Source organism: Lithobates pipiens, unplaced genomic scaffold, assembly GCF_037356315.1.
Source record: "Lithobates pipiens isolate NorthernLeopardFrog02 unplaced genomic scaffold, aLitPip1_a1.2 Scaffold_19, whole genome shotgun sequence".
Taxonomy (NCBI): Eukaryota; Metazoa; Chordata; class Amphibia; order Anura; family Ranidae; genus Lithobates; species Lithobates pipiens.
In genome coordinates, this window is record NW_027507764.1 from 419,934,894 (window position 1) to 419,952,251 (window position 17,358).

The window sequence follows — 17,358 nt, forward strand, 5'->3', positions numbered from 1 at the left end:
CAAATCATCTACTCTGATTTCTAGCGCTGAAGTACGTTGACCCAAATCTCTAATCTCTTTAGTAAGGCTTGTAGTGATATGGTCTGCAGCAGATTTCAATGCATTATGAAGCAGTTCTTCTATTTGTTGTAATGTTACAGGAGGTGACATTTCATTTTGTGAAGGAATATCCAGTAATTTTATTTCAGAAGTGACAATTTCTGAGGGGGAATTAGAGAGTCTGTGTGCCTTTAATGAAGCTACCTCACTATACAATGGAGTAAGAGGAGCTGGCTGCATTGTAGCTTTAAGGTGAGCTGTCTTAGAGGAGGATGGTTTTAACGGCGCTCTGCTGTGTCCCTGAGGTGGCACTTGTTTTCTGTTTTTTGGCTTCATATAAAAGCTACAAGCCCCCAAAATGTCTCAAACGAGACCTAAGATATATCAGCAAACTTTATCTGATGTTTAAATGCGGAGGAGAATGTTACCTCCGCTGTTATCAGGCTCTGAAGTCCCGCTGGAATCGGAGATCTAAGCCGACATTACCGCTCGGCTCAGCTCCGCGCATGCGCCCTGCTATGATTTTTTTAAACATTAAGTGCTGCCAGACCTTATTCTTTTCTGAGGTCATTTGATCTGGTGAGTTTATATTGTTCACAGGGAGGTGGAGAGGCGCAGCGGTGGATTTCAGCAAATCATATTCCCTTTTGACTGGACACCTTCACATTATTGCACAGTTTTGCTGGAATTTGTTTCTTCCTTAAAAGTTTAGAACCGTTTCAGAGGACTTTATTTTTCACAGTGTTTATATCAAACGTTTTAAATTAAAATTTTGTGATGGTTAATTATAAAATTTAAAATGATAAAATTTTCTACCTGATATTTGGAAATTTCCCAATGGAATGGTCTATAGTTAATTTATTTTGTGATACACATTTTTTATACACATTTCAGATGATCGTTTCACAGCGTTTTGGAACAAGCGCTGTTCAATGTAGTTTTTTCATTTGTAAACTTATAGTGGAGTTAGAGCTGCATGATTAATCGTTAAGAAGCAAAATCGCAATCTTTTTCCCTTCCCGATCTTCGATCTTATTAACCTAGTGCAGAGAGTTCTCACAGCTGGAAAAAAAAAATCCAGGCAGCTTGCCAAGTTTCATTACAACAGGCGAACAAGTAGAAACAAAGTATCTTTTCTTTTATCAAAGTAAAAGAACTTGTGTAGATGAGGGAAATTTAACCATTTAAAGATCAAACCTTTTCTGACATTTGTTGCTTACAAGTAAAAATCATTATTTTCTGCTAGAAAATTCCTTGGAACAACCAAACATTTTTTTTTTTTTAGCAGAGACCCTAGAGAATAAAATTGTGGTTGTTGCAATATTTTATGTCACACCGTATTTGCACAGCGGTTTTTCAAATGCTATTTTTTTGGAAAAGATATTTTTTAATAATAAAAAAATAAAAATAAAAAAAATAAAACAGTAAAGTTAGCCCAATGTGAAAGAAGATGTTACATCGCGAGAATAATGAGAGATTCACGATCTTTATTCTAAGCAAAAAAAAATAGTGATTACCATTTTAGCCAGAATCGTGCAGCACTAAGTGGAGTAAGTGTGAACATCTGCTTTAGGGTTTTGGTCTCTTATAATATTATTATTATATATAAACTAAAGCCCTGTACACACAACAGAATGTCGGGCTGACTGGCTTCTGTCGGACGAGCATGCTGGAAAAAAAGCAGCCAACCAGCTCCCGATCAGCACTCTCAGCCAATGGCAGAGAGCGCTGATCGGCGTCTGTCAGAACACAACAGCTCAGCGGGGGAGATTGTGGAACTAATCTTGCATGGTTAGTACAACGGCAGACCGGAGCTGTCAGTTAACGTGCAACGGAGGTTGCAAAAAAAACACAAACTGTAGTGTGTACTAAGTTTAAAGCTCATGTGATGTGTAAACAACCATCACGTCTATAGTAGTGTACATTGGCTACATCAAAGTTATAGGCATCACTAAGAAGTCACTACAGCATTTTCATTTTTGATATAATAGCTATCCTACCATTTCAACACATACTGTAATACCCCTGTAGTGTACACGACCCACACTTACTATGATAGGTTGTTTGTTGCTATCATTGGTGGCCTCTTTAAGTTTTCGGATTTCTTTCTGAATGCTTACATCAGAGGCTGGCTTAGTTGATCTTGTTTCTGGTACATCTTGTTTTACTGTAACCCTGTAACAGATACACATAGCTACAATCAACTGCAAAGAAATTTCTGCTACAGTCCATTTGTGATGTATAGCCATTTTGTTAAAATTCCCTAAACAGACACAGAAAAGCTTCTGGAACTCAAGCACAACAATTTTTTTTTAGCTTTAGATAGAATAATGGTTAAGTCGAGGCACGTATCTGCATTCTTATGACTTTAACATGTCCAGTGTGTACTGGCACACATCTCTAGAAGGCAGACTGAGACACACACTGGCAAAAAAAAAATAAAAAATTCACACACAACACAGCTTGGCTAACCTTCCTGTAACTCAATTTGTTTCCAACATTACTGCCATCAACACTTATAAAAAAAAAAAATTAATACACAGATTATTTCCTTGTGTTGGAAACTTCCCCTCGTCTAGTTCTTTGTATGTTGTATATCGACGTGTAAAGAGTAAATACAAATATTATAGCTATTAAGTTATGTACAATATTAACAAAACTACCCAATAAAACATCTTTTTTTTTAGAAAAACAAAAATGCATCTGTATGTATCCAGATAAATATAGCCCATTTTTCATGATGCTTAGCTTCATCATTTGCCAGTCTGCTACAGCAACACCCGCGCATCACAAGTGAAGTACAGAACCATTAAATACAGACTTGGAACTTACCCTTTCCCAGCAGATGCAGCCATCTGGTCTGTCAGCTGCTTGCAATCACTGCCTAAAATAGATTTCAATATCCACATCTCATTTATTAAGCACTTTTAATCGATTATACAAATCAGCATCTTAAAACCTTTAAAAAAAAAAAAAAAAAAATCCACAAGTGACACCACAGTTCCTGTCACCTACTGTGTGAACTTTTATAAAAGCTGATCAATCAGGTATGCTTTCTTTTATATGCAGCGTTTCCTAACCGACAGTACAACCACAATGGGGGAAATTAAAGAATAATTGCAGGCATCAGCGTGTTCTATATTGGTCCAGCTTGAACCAATGTAACTATGTATTTTCCATACCTGGCTGATGCCACTGGAAGCTGGAAATCAGTGAAGTAGACACCAATTCGCCACTTGCTTCCGGGTCCCGTGATGAGCAGCCCACCCAATGCCTTGTGAATGCAGGAGACCAGCCACTCAGCCCCGGGCACCTTTCAGAGAATGCTTTCTGTCACCAAGACGGCTCTCCACCTCGTCCAATCAGGAAAAGCTTAGCAGTCACTCAGAAAACGTAAAGCATTTATTGACTTGCGCTTCTGCAGAGCAGCCAACCTCTTGTATTCACAATGTGGGAGAGCAGCAACTTGTCGTAGGACTCGGAAGCAAGTGGAGATCACTGATGTAGTGGTGTACTGGACCAAATGTACCTATGTATAACATGCTGATGCCTTGATTTATTATTTAAGAATGGTATAGACATAAGACCACTCTTTTTAGTTGCCTGTAAAATCCTTTTCTTGGAGTACAGTACACAGGCTTTTATTAATCAAGACTATGGTATATATGCTACCACCTTCAGTTGAGGACACTGGCAAACAAAGTTATGACAGCCCATATAACCCCTCCTACCCCCAGTAATCCGCTTTTTTTAGCAAACAATTAGAGGAAACCACCAAGATGAAGGGGAAGGGGGGCATGATTGGCCTGTGTCCTGTAGTATACTCCAAGAAAAGTATTTTACAGGCAAGTCAAACATCTTTATTTCTTAATTGTACATTACAGGATACAGGCTTCCATTAACCAAGACCATGGGAAGTTCCCAAGCAATACAACTGAGGGGTGAACAACACAGCATACAATGCCAACAGGCCCATAACAAGGGAATCAGGTTCCCAACTTTAACAGGATGAAGAAGCTTATGGCCAAAGCTGGAGCCAAAACCGGATAAAACCATGTGAACAGAAGACCAGATGGTGGCCTTGTAACTTTCAGAAAAAGATGAACCCTGAACACACACAGGGCAAGTTTGGGGGACACAATGGCTGTGTCCATGAGGGCCGTTGTGTCCCAATAGACATCAACGGGACTGCCTGCACAGGATGCAAGAACACCTGTGCATCCCCATATGAGTGTAAACAGCCCTGCAGGGGTATACGGTATTGTACTCCCTATGTGAATGTGGCCTTAACACCACCACCAGCAACAATACAAGGTTGTAAAATGCCATCAAGTGGACCGATTCATCAAATATCTGGGCATTTAATAGTCCAACAAACTATCTCATCATGCACAATTTTGCTGGCCTTTAAATGAACTTCATAAACAAATTGCCACAATGGTGCAAACAAAGATGAACCATCATTTAAAAAAAAAAAAAAAAAAAAAAAACCCCAAGCACACATATTGCCTGGATTGTTTAAAGTCATTGTAAAGTCTCGTTTTTTTTATATAAAAATAACAAACATGTTATACTTACATGCTCTGTGTAGTGGATTTGCACAGAGCAGCCTTGATCTTCTTCTTGGGTACCTCTTCGGTGCTCTTGTCCCCTCCCCTCCTGTTGAGGGCCTCCACAGCAAGCCGCTTGCTATGCGGGCACCCGAGCCGAGCTGCAACTCAGAGTGTCCATTCAGACACAGAGCTGCAGTTCGGCCTCACCCCCCTTGGCTGTGTTTCAGACAATCAGGAGGGAGAGAGTCAAGCGACTAAGACACTTGTGGACATAGATGGGACTCCCCGGATTAGGGAGGCCTGGGGGGGGGGGATGCTGCACACAGAAGGCTTTTTATCTTAATGCATTGTATGCATCAAGATAAAAAAAAAAACTTTCTGACTTTACAACCCCTTTAAAGCGGGAGTCCGCCGTTTTTTTTTTTTAAAGCCAGCAGCTACAAATACTGCAGCTGCCGACTTTTAAAATAATGACACTTACCCGCCCAGCGCGCTCGCGATGTCGGCACCCGAAGCCGATCTCTCGATCGTCTCTCGGGTGCTGCCGCCGCCATCTTGGGTATGGGAATCAGGAAGTGGAGCCTTTCGGCTTCATTTCCCGGTTCCCTACTGCGCATGCGCGAGTCGCGCTGCGCAATAAGGATGGTCCCGCTGTCTCTGGGATCCATGTGTTTCCCAGCAGGCAGCAGGGGACCTTCGGAAAGGGGCGTCGATTCTGCGGAAAGGGGCGTACCTTCTGCAGAATCTACGCAGGAAGTGGGTGCAGATACCTGTACTGTACAGGTACCTGCACCCCCCTCCTCCCTGAAAGGTGCCAATTGTGGCGGCGGAGGGGGGGGAGGGTACCAATGAGCGGAAGGTCCACTTTAGGGTGGACCTCCGCTTTAAGCTTCATTCACACGCCAGTAAAAAAAAAAAAAAAAAACTATATACACAAGTTTTTTTTCCATTACGGATCTGAATGCAGCTGCATGGTTTTCAATAGAGCCATTCACACAGGTGACATGTGCTACTTTCAGATCCATCACCGAATGAAAACATTTGATTCTAAGAGCATGTGCATAAACACATATGTAAATGCATTGGTGGGCTCGCAAATAGAGTCTAAACAAAAAGGGGGAAAATAAATTATGTACACACACTCGACTTTACGCAATTAAAAGGCATCTATACTCAAGTATTTTACTGATTACGCAGAAATTTTTTCTCCTAGAAAAACAAAACAAAAACAAAAACCGTGCAGTAACTTAGTCCTACAAACCCACCAACCTCAAACATATATTCTGATCGCTACTTGCTTTGCTGGCGATATTATCAGATGTAACCCAAAAGAAAAATATATATTTATATTAATTTAGTAAAGAAGTAAAACTTGGTAGGTGCTCTAATCCTTCACAACTTTAAAATGTAAAAAGGGGAAATGTGGGAATCGACAGCCCAAGAATTGAGCGATCACGACTGCTGATCGCTCAGGCTTTTAGTGGCACGCTGAGAAACTGGGCCAGCTGCCAATCAGGCATCTGGGTAGATATAGTCATTGTCAGGATCCTTCCAGGGTCTGGAACTGCTCTGTGATGTCAGCCAACAGACTTTAGCCTGCTTTTGGCTAATTTTGGGTCACAGGATAGCACAAGTACACTGTATCCTGTGACCCAAAAAAGAAATAGAAGACCCCAAAAAAAAAAGGGGGGGGGGGAGGGGATTTGGTCATACTTATCCTTTAATAATATGTTCTCAATATGTATAGTTAAAAAGCACTTACTTTGAGTAACTGATGGCTTGAACTCTGGTAAGGTGGACACTGCGGTTCTCTTCATTGGAGAATTTTCAGGACTTGAATCCAAATGTAATCTGAAACCCTATCAAGCCAAAACGAGGGACAACTATAATTATTATTTAAAGCACAAACAAGTCAAAGTACAGTTTGCTGAAAAGAAGGGGAAATGGCTGGCTGAGGCCAAATCTACTTTACAATATTATCTGAGAGTAAAGTCATAAAATGATCACATTATTACCTCATCAAGTGCTGCCTCAAGCTCCTGCTTTATATGGTTTTCTAAGAAGCCATTCTCTGCAGCGGTCTTCTCCAACATATCTCCACTTCCAGCTATCTGAGTATTATTGTCTTTTACCTTTTCACACACAGCAGGTTTGGTATGCTTATTCTCCATTGCTGACATAGTATCAGATTTTCTGGAGTTTACAGAAACAGGGGTACAAGATGCCGACTGTCGTCCTTGTGAAATTTTTGCTTTGATCAAGTCAAGGCTGGGAAGCACAGCTCGTTTTCGGAGTAGATTATTTTGAGCAAAACTATTTTTTAATTTGATTTTTATCCACTTGGAATTCCTTGTTCCTGGACTTGTTTTCTTCTCCAGTTTACATTTGATATTCTGTGGCTTTCTACTGGGAAAAAAACGCTTCAGTTGGCTAACTGGACTTTTTTCAGCAACGGGTGGAGAGACGTCTGCCAGGATTTGTGCGCTCTCATCTTTAGTCTTCTCAGTGGGACTAGTTGGAGAACTTGGGCCTTTAACGACTTCTACTGTGTCAGACTCTATTTCTCCAGCAATTTCATTGCACAAATCCAAGATACTAACTCTCTTAGATTTCTGGTCATCTTCAGAGGGTGTATCCTTTTTCTTATTGGCTTCTGATTGGACAACCTTTTGCTTTTTTGCTTTACTTTTGGTTGTGCTGTCAACAGGTTTTGTGGTCCTCTTACGTTTTAATGGTGCTGTGGATGGCAAAAGGTTTACAGCTTTGCCTTCACTGGATATTCTTTTATTTAAGGATGAATCTAACATTTGTTTAGAACTACTACTGCAGGAAATGGATGGGTTACCAACTTTAATCTCTTTCTTTACAGTACTGTTTGGGACAGACTCAGATTTTACAGAGTTCTTGGTGTGGTTGACAGGGCAAGTTCCCTTAGGCTGTTTTGAGCATGTTTTACTTTTAGCTTCTGAAATTTTTATAATTTCTCTAGGTCTTTTAGAATTCTTTGGAGCAGTTTTTGTAGATCCTTGCTTAGCATTGTCTTTAAGCCTTTTTTTGGACACTACAGGAATAGTTTGCTGTGAAATTGGCGGTGATGGCTTTAACCCCTTTTGGCGCATTCCAGTTGCCTTTTTAACAGCTTGTGCTGGCTTTTGTGCTTTTGTCTTGGGTTCCACATCTGATTTTTTAACCGTTGTTTTCCTAACTGGTGCCTTCTTTATATTGATGACCTTTTTAACTTGTTTATTGCATTTTGGCAGCATATCACACTTCTTTGCAGGTTTGCTTGGAGTGCCATGGTTTACATTCTTGACCGTTTTCTTTATACCTGCAGGCTGTAAATCAGATTTAGGTCTGGTTTTTGTGCCGACACTCTTTTTCACACATTTAACAGTTTTTGTTACTCTCAAAGCAGGATTTTTGCTAGTGCTTTTTGTTATTTTGTTACTTTTATTTTGTGCAGTGGATTCTTTAGCCACAGTTTTTCTGACATTCGACTGATTCTTTTTTTGTGCTTTTGAAGCACTAATGGAAGACCTTTGTGTACCCTTTTTTAAAGGAGTCACCTCTTTGGCTTTACGTGGGTTTTTACCCTTTGCAGGCACAATTTTTACAGCACTTTTTTTGGTAGCTTTTAAAACTGTACTTCTCTTTCGCCCAGCTTCTGCCTTGGATGGTTTGGAGTTCTTAATGGCTTTATTTGTTGGGGCTTTTGAGGTTTTCTTCTTCTGTGCTGAAGACAGATTTGTTTTAGCTTTGCTAGAAACCCCAAGTCTCTTTTTAGGAGTAACAGGTTCTTTAAGCTTCTGACGCTTTGTAGTGTTCTCTGGCAAGGAGGACTTCCTTTTCTGTGATGTCATCACTAAAAGAATAAAAGTAGACATAAGTACATAACCATGGCCATACATTTCAACCAATGTCATTTGAAATAATACACTTTGTGCACATTTATTAGTTGAGTATTTTGACAAAATCATTAGTTTTATGCATATTGTCCAAGATCAAGCTGTATAAGCGTGAATGCTTATTGGATTTAAGCATATCAGGTAATGTGTATTTGTGTAATGAGGGAGGGTGTGGCCTAAGCAGATCAACACCCTGTATCAAGGCGTTTATAAATATTCGGCAGCTTCTTTTCCTCAGGCAAAATGGATCAAAAAAAGAGATTTAACTGACTTTGAAAAGTTAGAAATTAAAAAAAAAAAAAAAAAAAAAAAAAAAAAGGGGGGGGGGGGGGGTGGAAGGTCGTTCAGAGGGATGCAGCACTATGATATTGAGGCGTGATCACAGAACCATCAAATGCTTTGTTGCAAATAGTCAAGAGGACTGCAAGAATCGTGTTGAGAGAAAAATGACACACATTAACTGCCAAAGATTTGAGATGAATCAAAAAATGTGAAGCTACCAGGAACACATTATCTTCCAGAGCTGTCATATGTCAGAACTGTAACCTACCTGGAGTGCCCAGAAGTACAAGGTGTTCAGTGCTCAGAGACATGGCCAAGGTAAGGAAGGCTGAAACCTGACCACCACTAAGTTGAAATGTCAAGACTGGGCCAAGAAATATCTGAATATAGATTTTTTTTTTTTTATGGACTGATGTAGGGCCTAAACAACTAACTGTTCAAAATAGTTGTCAACTATTTTGATAATCGAATAAGTTGGCCTGCATACAGAATGCATTGTTTACATATCAGGAAATACAGTGCAGCACACATACAGAGCTCAGTACACCATCAATGTCAGTAAGTGCCTGAGAACTTGCAAATGTGAATGTGTGAAGAGCAATACCTCATGGGCCATGTAGTCCGGGGCAGGAAGTGAGTGGTTCTAAAGTCTGAAGTTTTTTTTACCTTGCTATAGGGCAGTGTTTCTCAATTCCAGTCCTCATGGCCCACTAACAGGTCATGTTTTCAGGATTTCCCTCAGATGAAACAGCTGGGGTAATTACTAAGGCAGTGAAACTGATCAAATCACCTGTGCAAAATAATGGAAAGCCTGAAAACATGACCTGTTAGTGGGCCATGAGGACTGGAATTGAGAAACACTGCTATAGGGGCACTGTATATTACATTTTGCAGCTTGCCATCGGGGCACTCTGAAGGCAGGAGGAGCCAGAAGTTTCAGTGGGGGACCCCAGAAAAGGAGAATCAAGGCTGTTCTGTGTGAAACCATTACACAGAGAAAGTAGTATGACATGTTAAGAGAAGGTGGAGGAGGAGAGACTGTAGGTAATATAAGGCATTACAATTACAGTCAATTTGTAAAAAAATAAAAAATAAAATAAGAGAGTCTTCCTTGAAAACAATTTTTATCTTAAGAACGGTCGTTCGATTTTCTAATTGATGTTCATTTTCAACCAAAGTGATAGGAAAATTTGGAAATAAATAGAAAATGTCTTGGTCTAAGGAATTTGGTTTTCATTCAGAAATTACATTCATTTTAAAAACAGAATGTTAAAAACCAAGTGAAAATTTCAAACAACATTCTTTCATTCAGCAAACGTACAAAGATTTTTCGTCTAAATATTCTCATCTGAAAATTGATCCGTGTGGCCAGCATAAATCCCTGACCCTTTCCAAATACGCAGCGGCTGAAAAAAGAATAGATGTGAACGTGTAGTGCGTTTCTGCAAAAAGCACCAAAAATACACATGAACCAGAAGTTTAGTAACATAATGAGGTAAAAAAAAAAAAAAAAAAAAAAAAGGGAAATATATGATGTGCTTTCAATATTTTAATACACTCAGGTCCGGTCACGTGATCCTGCAGCCCTGACTCAGGGAGTGCTAGACAATGTCTGGAATTCTAGAAGCCATGACGTCACCCATGGTTTAGCCATTGACAGCGCTCTCTCCTCTCCCTTGCAGCAGCCACTCACTGACCCAGGGGAGCCAGAGCTGCAGGATCATATGACTAGTGTGGTGCAGATTAAAAATACATACAGATCTTTTTTCATGCCAATCGTTTTATTAAAATTATCAAAGAGAGCAAAACAAAGTACAAAAAACAGTACAACCTTTCCTCGGTCCTTCTCAGCACACATTTCTGGTTTCAGAAGACGGAACATTATCAAACTGTAGCATTTAACCCATGAGTAACCTATTATGTGGTCATGTAGCTGAGCTGTAAGCTACATGAAAACTAAACAGGGTATGAATAGCTTGAACACAGTCAAATAAAAGAAATGACTCAAAAATCAAAGAACAACAAAACCATGTTCTGTTTCAATATGTTTATTGTGAGTTTTTGAATAAACAGTAGTAAACAAAAGAGCATAATCATCTCCTTGTGAGCCCTCGCAGGGGCCACTAATCACGAATATAAATCCAAAGGGCTAACCATCACAATATATTTCTCATAAACTCAGGATAATAAAGTGAGATGAGTAAAAAATGGAATCTAGACTGATTCAGTGTCAAACAACTCGTCTCTTAATTATGTTCTGCGAGTAAGCCCTGTTCCTGCCACCCCCGTCCATGGGAGGTAGCAGTTTTTAATTAGCAATGGGAGAGATTACTAATGAGAGAGAAGAGAACTAGAGAACAGAAGAAAGAAGGGTAGGGAGAAAGAGAAGACAGAAAAGAAAGAGAAAAAAAAAAGGGGGGGGGGGGGGGGGGAGAAAAGTAAGGGGGGAAAGCTCGGGCTCGGACGCCCCGCCAGGAGAATTCAGACCAAGCCCAGGCATGCCGCTTGGAGCGTGGGGAACTCATAAGAGATCCACGGCTCCCAGATCTTCAGAAATTTAGCATGAGAGTCATGGACAATACTGGACATACGTTCTTGAAGTAACATAGCAGTCATACGTGTCTTAACCCCTTGAAAATCTACCCGTTGTGACTTCCAGGCTTGGGCAATGGTCCGCTTGGCCGCTATAAATAGATAGGCAGCCAGCTTCTGTTGAGGGCCGCGCAGGCCAGGAACCGGGCAGTGTAGGAGAGCTAGCCTAGCGTCCCTTCGTATTGTTAGATGAAAGAGTGTCTGCAGTAAACCAAAGATCCTAGACCAGAACCCCACCAACCTTGGGCAAGCCCACCAGGTGTGCATGACATCACCTCGCTGACCACAGTTGCGGAAGCATCTGTCAGTACTCCCAGGGAATGCCCGGGCCGTGCGGGCAGGCACCCAATACCATCGGAACATTACTTTATATGCGGCCTCTAAGGTATTTGTGTTGAACGAGCATTTGGCGACCGTGTGCCAGGCTCTGTTCCAATCCTCAGGGTCTACTGGGGCCTGAAGGTCCTTTTCCCATTGAGTCATATAAGAGAGGGGTGCTGATGGCGGGCGACCATTCAGGGAGGCATAAATGGCCGAGATGAGGCCCGGGGACCCTGGGGAGTGATGGCATGTATGTTCAAAAAAAGTTTTTTAGAAGGGATAGGTGGACGTGCGGCGCAATGCCCCAATCCAGTGCTTTAATTGGATAAAGTGATAATGCTCCGTGACCGGCGCCCCCTGCGCTTCCCTGATACTCTCCCAGGAGGGGAAAGAACGTGAAGATAGAAAATTTTGAACTTGTGGGTAGCCATGCGAAGACCACCAGGAGAATGCCTGGGGCTCCACATGACCAGGAAGGAAAAGAGGGTTATGGGTGATGGGGAGTAGGGGTAGGAAGGGGGACATCAAATTGTTAACCGATCGAACTGAGTCCCACACCTGCAGACCATGAAGCAGCATGGGGCTTAGAGAGGGAGGGCGTAGATTCCTGGGGAGCCATAGGAGTGCCTGAAGTGAACACGGGTCAGAACCAGGTACCTCAAGGAGCACCCACAGAGGAACATCCGTGGTTGCATGAAGCATGGTCAATGGGGAGATCTGGGCTGCAACGTAGTATTTAGAGATGTTGGGGACCCCCAGGCCTCCCCGGAGCCTGTGGGTATAAAAGGGTCGCTCTAGGTACCCTAGGGCGTTTGCGCTCCCATATAAATTGGAGGATCCTATTCTGCAGGAGTCGAAGGAAAAAAGCGGGTACCTGGACAGGCAGAGTGCGAAAATAATAAAGGACTTTGGGAAGTATCGTCATCTTTGCCGCCGAGATCCTCCCCACCCAGGAGAGTGAGGGAAATTGCCAGGTTTGCATAAGGGTGGACACCATGCGTAACAGGGGATAATAATTGGCAGAGAATAGGGAGGAGTAAGCTGGGGTCAATTTGACACCTAAATAGTCAATCGAGTGTGATGCCCAACGATAAGGAAAATGGTCTTGAAGTCGCTGTACCAGTTCCAAAGGGAGGTTAACATTCAGCGCTGTGGTTTTGGAGTGGTTAATTTGGAGACCTGAGAAGGCTGAAAATTGATCTAATACAAGTTGCAGGTTGGGCAGGGAGATGAGCGGGTTTAAAATGGTCAAGAGGGCGTCGTCCGAACAGGTTCACTTTGTATTGAGTGCCCCGCGTAAGGAATTCCCGAGATATCACTATTGGCCCTGATCGCCGCCACCAGCGGCTCCAAGGCCAGGATAAACAGTGCAGGGGACAGGGGGCAGCCCTGTCTAGTTCCCCGGAGTATCGGGAAAGGGTCCGAAAGGAAGCTTGCGTATTTTACTGATGCCGACGGTGCGGAATATAGGGCTTGGATCCATTGCAGGAAATGTGGACCAAATCCCCATTTGGTTAGAACAAAATAAAGGTAATCCCACGAGAGCGAATCAAACGCTTTATATATGTCAACAAAACCATGTTCAAGCAAGTATTATCAGGTAATTAACACCAACCTGATGGAAACCATGGGCCTCTTTCAAAACCTTCACCAGTTTATCTGATAAAGAAGCTACACCCGATCAGGAATAGCTTAAAAGGGGCACTCCAGTCGCCAATTAAAAAAAAAAAAAAAAAAAAAAAGGTTTTAAGTCAGCAGCTACAAACACTGTAGCTGCTGAATTTTAATAAGGACACTTACCTGTCCAGCGAGCCCGGGATGACGGCCGCCAGAGGCCGATGCATCCATCGGACCGACTGCCGGCGCCTCCATTTCAATGAAGGGAAACAGGCAGTGGAGCCTTGCAGCTTCACTTCCTATTTCCTACTGCGCGTATGCGCGAGTCGCGCGGCACTTTGTGGATGGCCCTGTTTTCTGGGACACACGCACACATATCCCAGAAGGCAACAGGGCCACTCGCCAAAGAGGAGAAAGCGCAGCGGAATAGGAAGAGGCAGATTAGGAAGACTGCCAACAACAGCGGTTTCAGGTAAGTTAAAAAATGTAAAAATTTTCTTTTTTTTAAGAATTTTAATTACATTTTTTATTTTAGGGTGGCCCTCCACTTTAATAGAAAGGATAAAATACAATAAATAAAAAAGGAATGAGGGAAGAGAGCGTTTGGATGGGGGGAGGGGGGGGGGGGAGTGCGCGAGAGTGAGAGAAACGAAGCCAAAGAAAAGATGGAAAAAAGACGAAGGATGAGACGTGCACCCTCTACAGTGTCTTTTTAAACTATTTTGTTATATTACAGCCTTTAGTTCAATGTTTTTTAATCCGAATCATATGTGATGGATCAGAGCACAATAGTTTTTGAAGTAAAATTAGAAAAATATATACAGTATTTCATACAGGTAGCTCTCTGACCCCATCAGAGGGGACCTGAAAAGGTATTTTATCCAGGGATCCCTGATTTTCTTACAGTAGGCCAGCGTATCCCAGAGAATAGCAGCCATTAGCTCATTGATCATAAAGGATAAGGAAATCGTGGGGGATGTCCAGGTCAGTGCAATAGATTTCTTAGCTGCAGTGAAATTAAATGAGATCAGGCGTTTCAATGTGTCCTCCTGTGTGTCCTCCACCGGCCTACCCAGAAGGGCCTGCTGTGGGGTCTTGGGTAGATTCAGTTGGGTCAGGGAATAGATAAAAATTATATGTGGTGATCGAAAACCGGCTTACTTTGCTGTATGTCCACACAATGTATGGAGGACTATTCCCTCCTGACCACATAATCAGAAACAGGAGAACCCCGGGACAGAGGACGCTAATCGAGCTGTAGGAAAACTTTATAATTATCCTTGTTCAAAGAGGTATGGATATAAGTTTTTGAGTTGAATTGGGTTAATTTCCTCCACGGTACTACATCCAACTCTCCCCCCCCCCCCCCTCTCCCAAGGCCAGTTCCCGTTCTACCATATAAAGGCAGTTTGGTGTGACTTTCATGTAGTATTGTGTAAATTATGATGTGTGACGAGTGTGCTTATCTACTGTTCTACATAGATACTCCATAGGGGTCCAGGAAGCCAGATCATTGAGGGTATTCAGGAAATGTGTTATTTGAGAATATCTAAACGACTCCCTTGTAGGTAGTTGGTGTGGCTCCTGTAATGCGCCTTTCGATGAGATTTTTTTTCCGGGTACTTATAAGATACCTCTGCGATCACATAGATCTGCGAGATGAAGAAAAGGGAGGGGGGTTGGAGGGCACATTTTTGGTCACAGTGTTACAACAGGTGTTACAGACTGGTCAGCACAAAATCAGAAAAATGTTGTTTACACTAAACGGCTAGAATACCAAGAGATTGCCTTTATTTTAGGTTTTTAGACAGAATAAAAAAGCACCCTGGACCAGATGGCATACACCCACGGGTCGTAAAGGAATAGAGCTCTGTCATTTCAAAGCCATGGTTTCTTTCTTTTTTTTTTTTTTTGGGGGACTCTTTAATGGCTGACATAGTACCACTGGCCAATGTGGTGCCTATATTAAAAAAAAGGGATCAAAGCCTTTACCAAGTAACTATAGACCTGCTAGTTGGGAAGATACTGAAGAGTTTAATAAAAGCCCACATACCGTAGATGAGTTCTTGCTGGGAAAAAAAGCATTTTAACCAACAGACAGCATAAATTAATGAAAGGCAGAAGTTGTCAGATAAATCTGATCTATTTATGAGAAGGGAAGTAAAACCTTAGACAAAAGGAGTGGCTGTGGTATATTTTGATATACATTGGTATACTTTGGATTTTGCCAAAGCATTTGACACAGTTCCCCACACACGGCTAATGTGTAAATGAAAGTTTACAGGCTTCGAAAAATACATTTGTAAATGGATAGAAAACTGGCAAAAGGATAAAACACATTCAGAGTACTGGTTAAAGGGTAACTCCACCTTCGTGGTGAAAAAAAATAAATAAAAAATATAGCAAAGAAAAAATATAGCTCATATAATTGCGACACTAATCATTTTGTAATTGAATGTTATTAAAAATTAACTTTCCTTTTCAATCTGCAGCCAATGTCATTTTATGAGAATGCATTGCAATATGGCTACCTGGAGTTTTTTGTACACAGAAGGTGTACTGACCACTCCCCAGAAACATTTCCTGCTTGTGTGATTGGCTCACCAATTTTCCCAGAAGTCTGCCTAAGATACAAGTCAGATTTCAGGCATCCCCTGCAACAAAAATTTTTTTGAGAGATACTTTCAATAGGAACACATCTAAAAAGGGATGAAGGCCCAGCAGATCTTCTCATTAGTGTCCAGTAGCTCCACACCTGACAGTTAATTACGAAACCACTACCATTAGGCTGGGTTCACACTGAAGCGATGCGGGAACGCCGGGAATCCGCGGCGGGTTACCGCATCGCATGCCTCCCGCCGGCAGTTCACACTGCCCTATGCGGACTGCTGGGAGTGTCAGTGAAACCTTAATGACACCCCCAGATCAGTTCGCATATCGCAGTACCGAGTTTGGAGCAGGTGCAATGCGAATTCAGCCATACTATCTGTATGGCTGAACTCGCATCGCACAGAGATCGGATGTGATTTGCACTGCAGTGCGGTGCAAATCACATCCGGGTCTCCTAGCCGCAGCAGTGTGAACCCAGCCTTAGACCTACTCAGAGCAGGGGCACAGAGAAACACACAGGGTTCAGAATAACAAAAAGGTAGATACATTGATCACCCAGGGGAATGTTTTTTTCTCAAAAGTGGAGTTACGCTTTAATGATTTTTACTCTGAATGGTCTAAGGTTATCAGTGGTGTAAACGCAAGGTTCAGCGTTTGACCTTTACTTTTTAATATTGTTTATAAAGGATATAGGATCTGTGATTAAATTAGAGATGCACGATTCTGGATAAAAAGAGAATCACAAATTTTTTTGCTTAGAAGATAGATCACGATTCTCGCAGCATAACATCTTTCACATTAAAACAAACAAAAAATAAATAAATATTGGGTTAACTTTACCGTTTTTTAAAATTTTTTTACTATTAGTTTAAGTGTATTTTTTCCCAAAAAAATTGCATTTGAAAGACAGACGGCATTCTCGTACTGCTGCCAAAAGGGAGAACGAGCAGCAGGCGGCAGTGCGAACATGTTACACGTTCCACCCTAAAAACGGGCAGTACATGTAACATGTTTGCAAAAGGAGAACTTATCCTTTAACCACTTCCAGACCACCCACCGTGGATATACGTCAGTACTTTGACGTTAGCTGCCACAACCCCGTTATTTTTCTCCACAGTGGGCGGCTGGCTTTCAGATAAAAGTGGTATCTGCGGCGGATTTGCCACAAGTTCACTTTTATCTCGGCGCCCCTCCTACTTCCGCCGTGCTCCGGTAATCTCTGTCGGTAGCAGCAGAGACAATCGGGTCTGCTCCCCTCGCTGCCTGGATTCCGAGTGAGGGGAAGATGGCCCCCCACTTGGCTTTATAGCATTGGATGGCGGAAGCAATGTCAAATGTCACTTCCGCCCAATGCTCTTAAAAGGGGGATTTTTTTTTTTTGTAATGACATTTATAGAGAGATTCGAGGTCTTGACCCCAGATCTCACATTAAAAAGTCC

The 17,358-nt window shown here is 42.0% G+C and overlaps 1 protein-coding gene across 1 annotated transcript in view; it reads right to left on the minus strand.

Annotated features, from left to right (window-relative positions):
• The window catches only part of ESCO1 (establishment of sister chromatid cohesion N-acetyltransferase 1), a 59,395-nt gene that overhangs the window by 30,134 nt on the left and 11,903 nt on the right, over window positions 1-17,358 (minus strand). Inside the window, exons 2-5 of the mRNA XM_077492553.1 lie at window positions 6,608-8,454; window positions 6,355-6,451; window positions 2,872-2,923; window positions 2,091-2,214 (exon numbers count right to left, since the gene is read on the minus strand). Of these exons, the coding sequence (XP_077348679.1) occupies window positions 2,091-2,214; window positions 2,872-2,923; window positions 6,355-6,451; window positions 6,608-8,452 (2,118 nt within the window). The 5' untranslated portion in view covers window positions 8,453-8,454. The remainder of the gene's footprint in view (window positions 1-2,090; window positions 2,215-2,871; window positions 2,924-6,354; window positions 6,452-6,607; window positions 8,455-17,358) is intronic.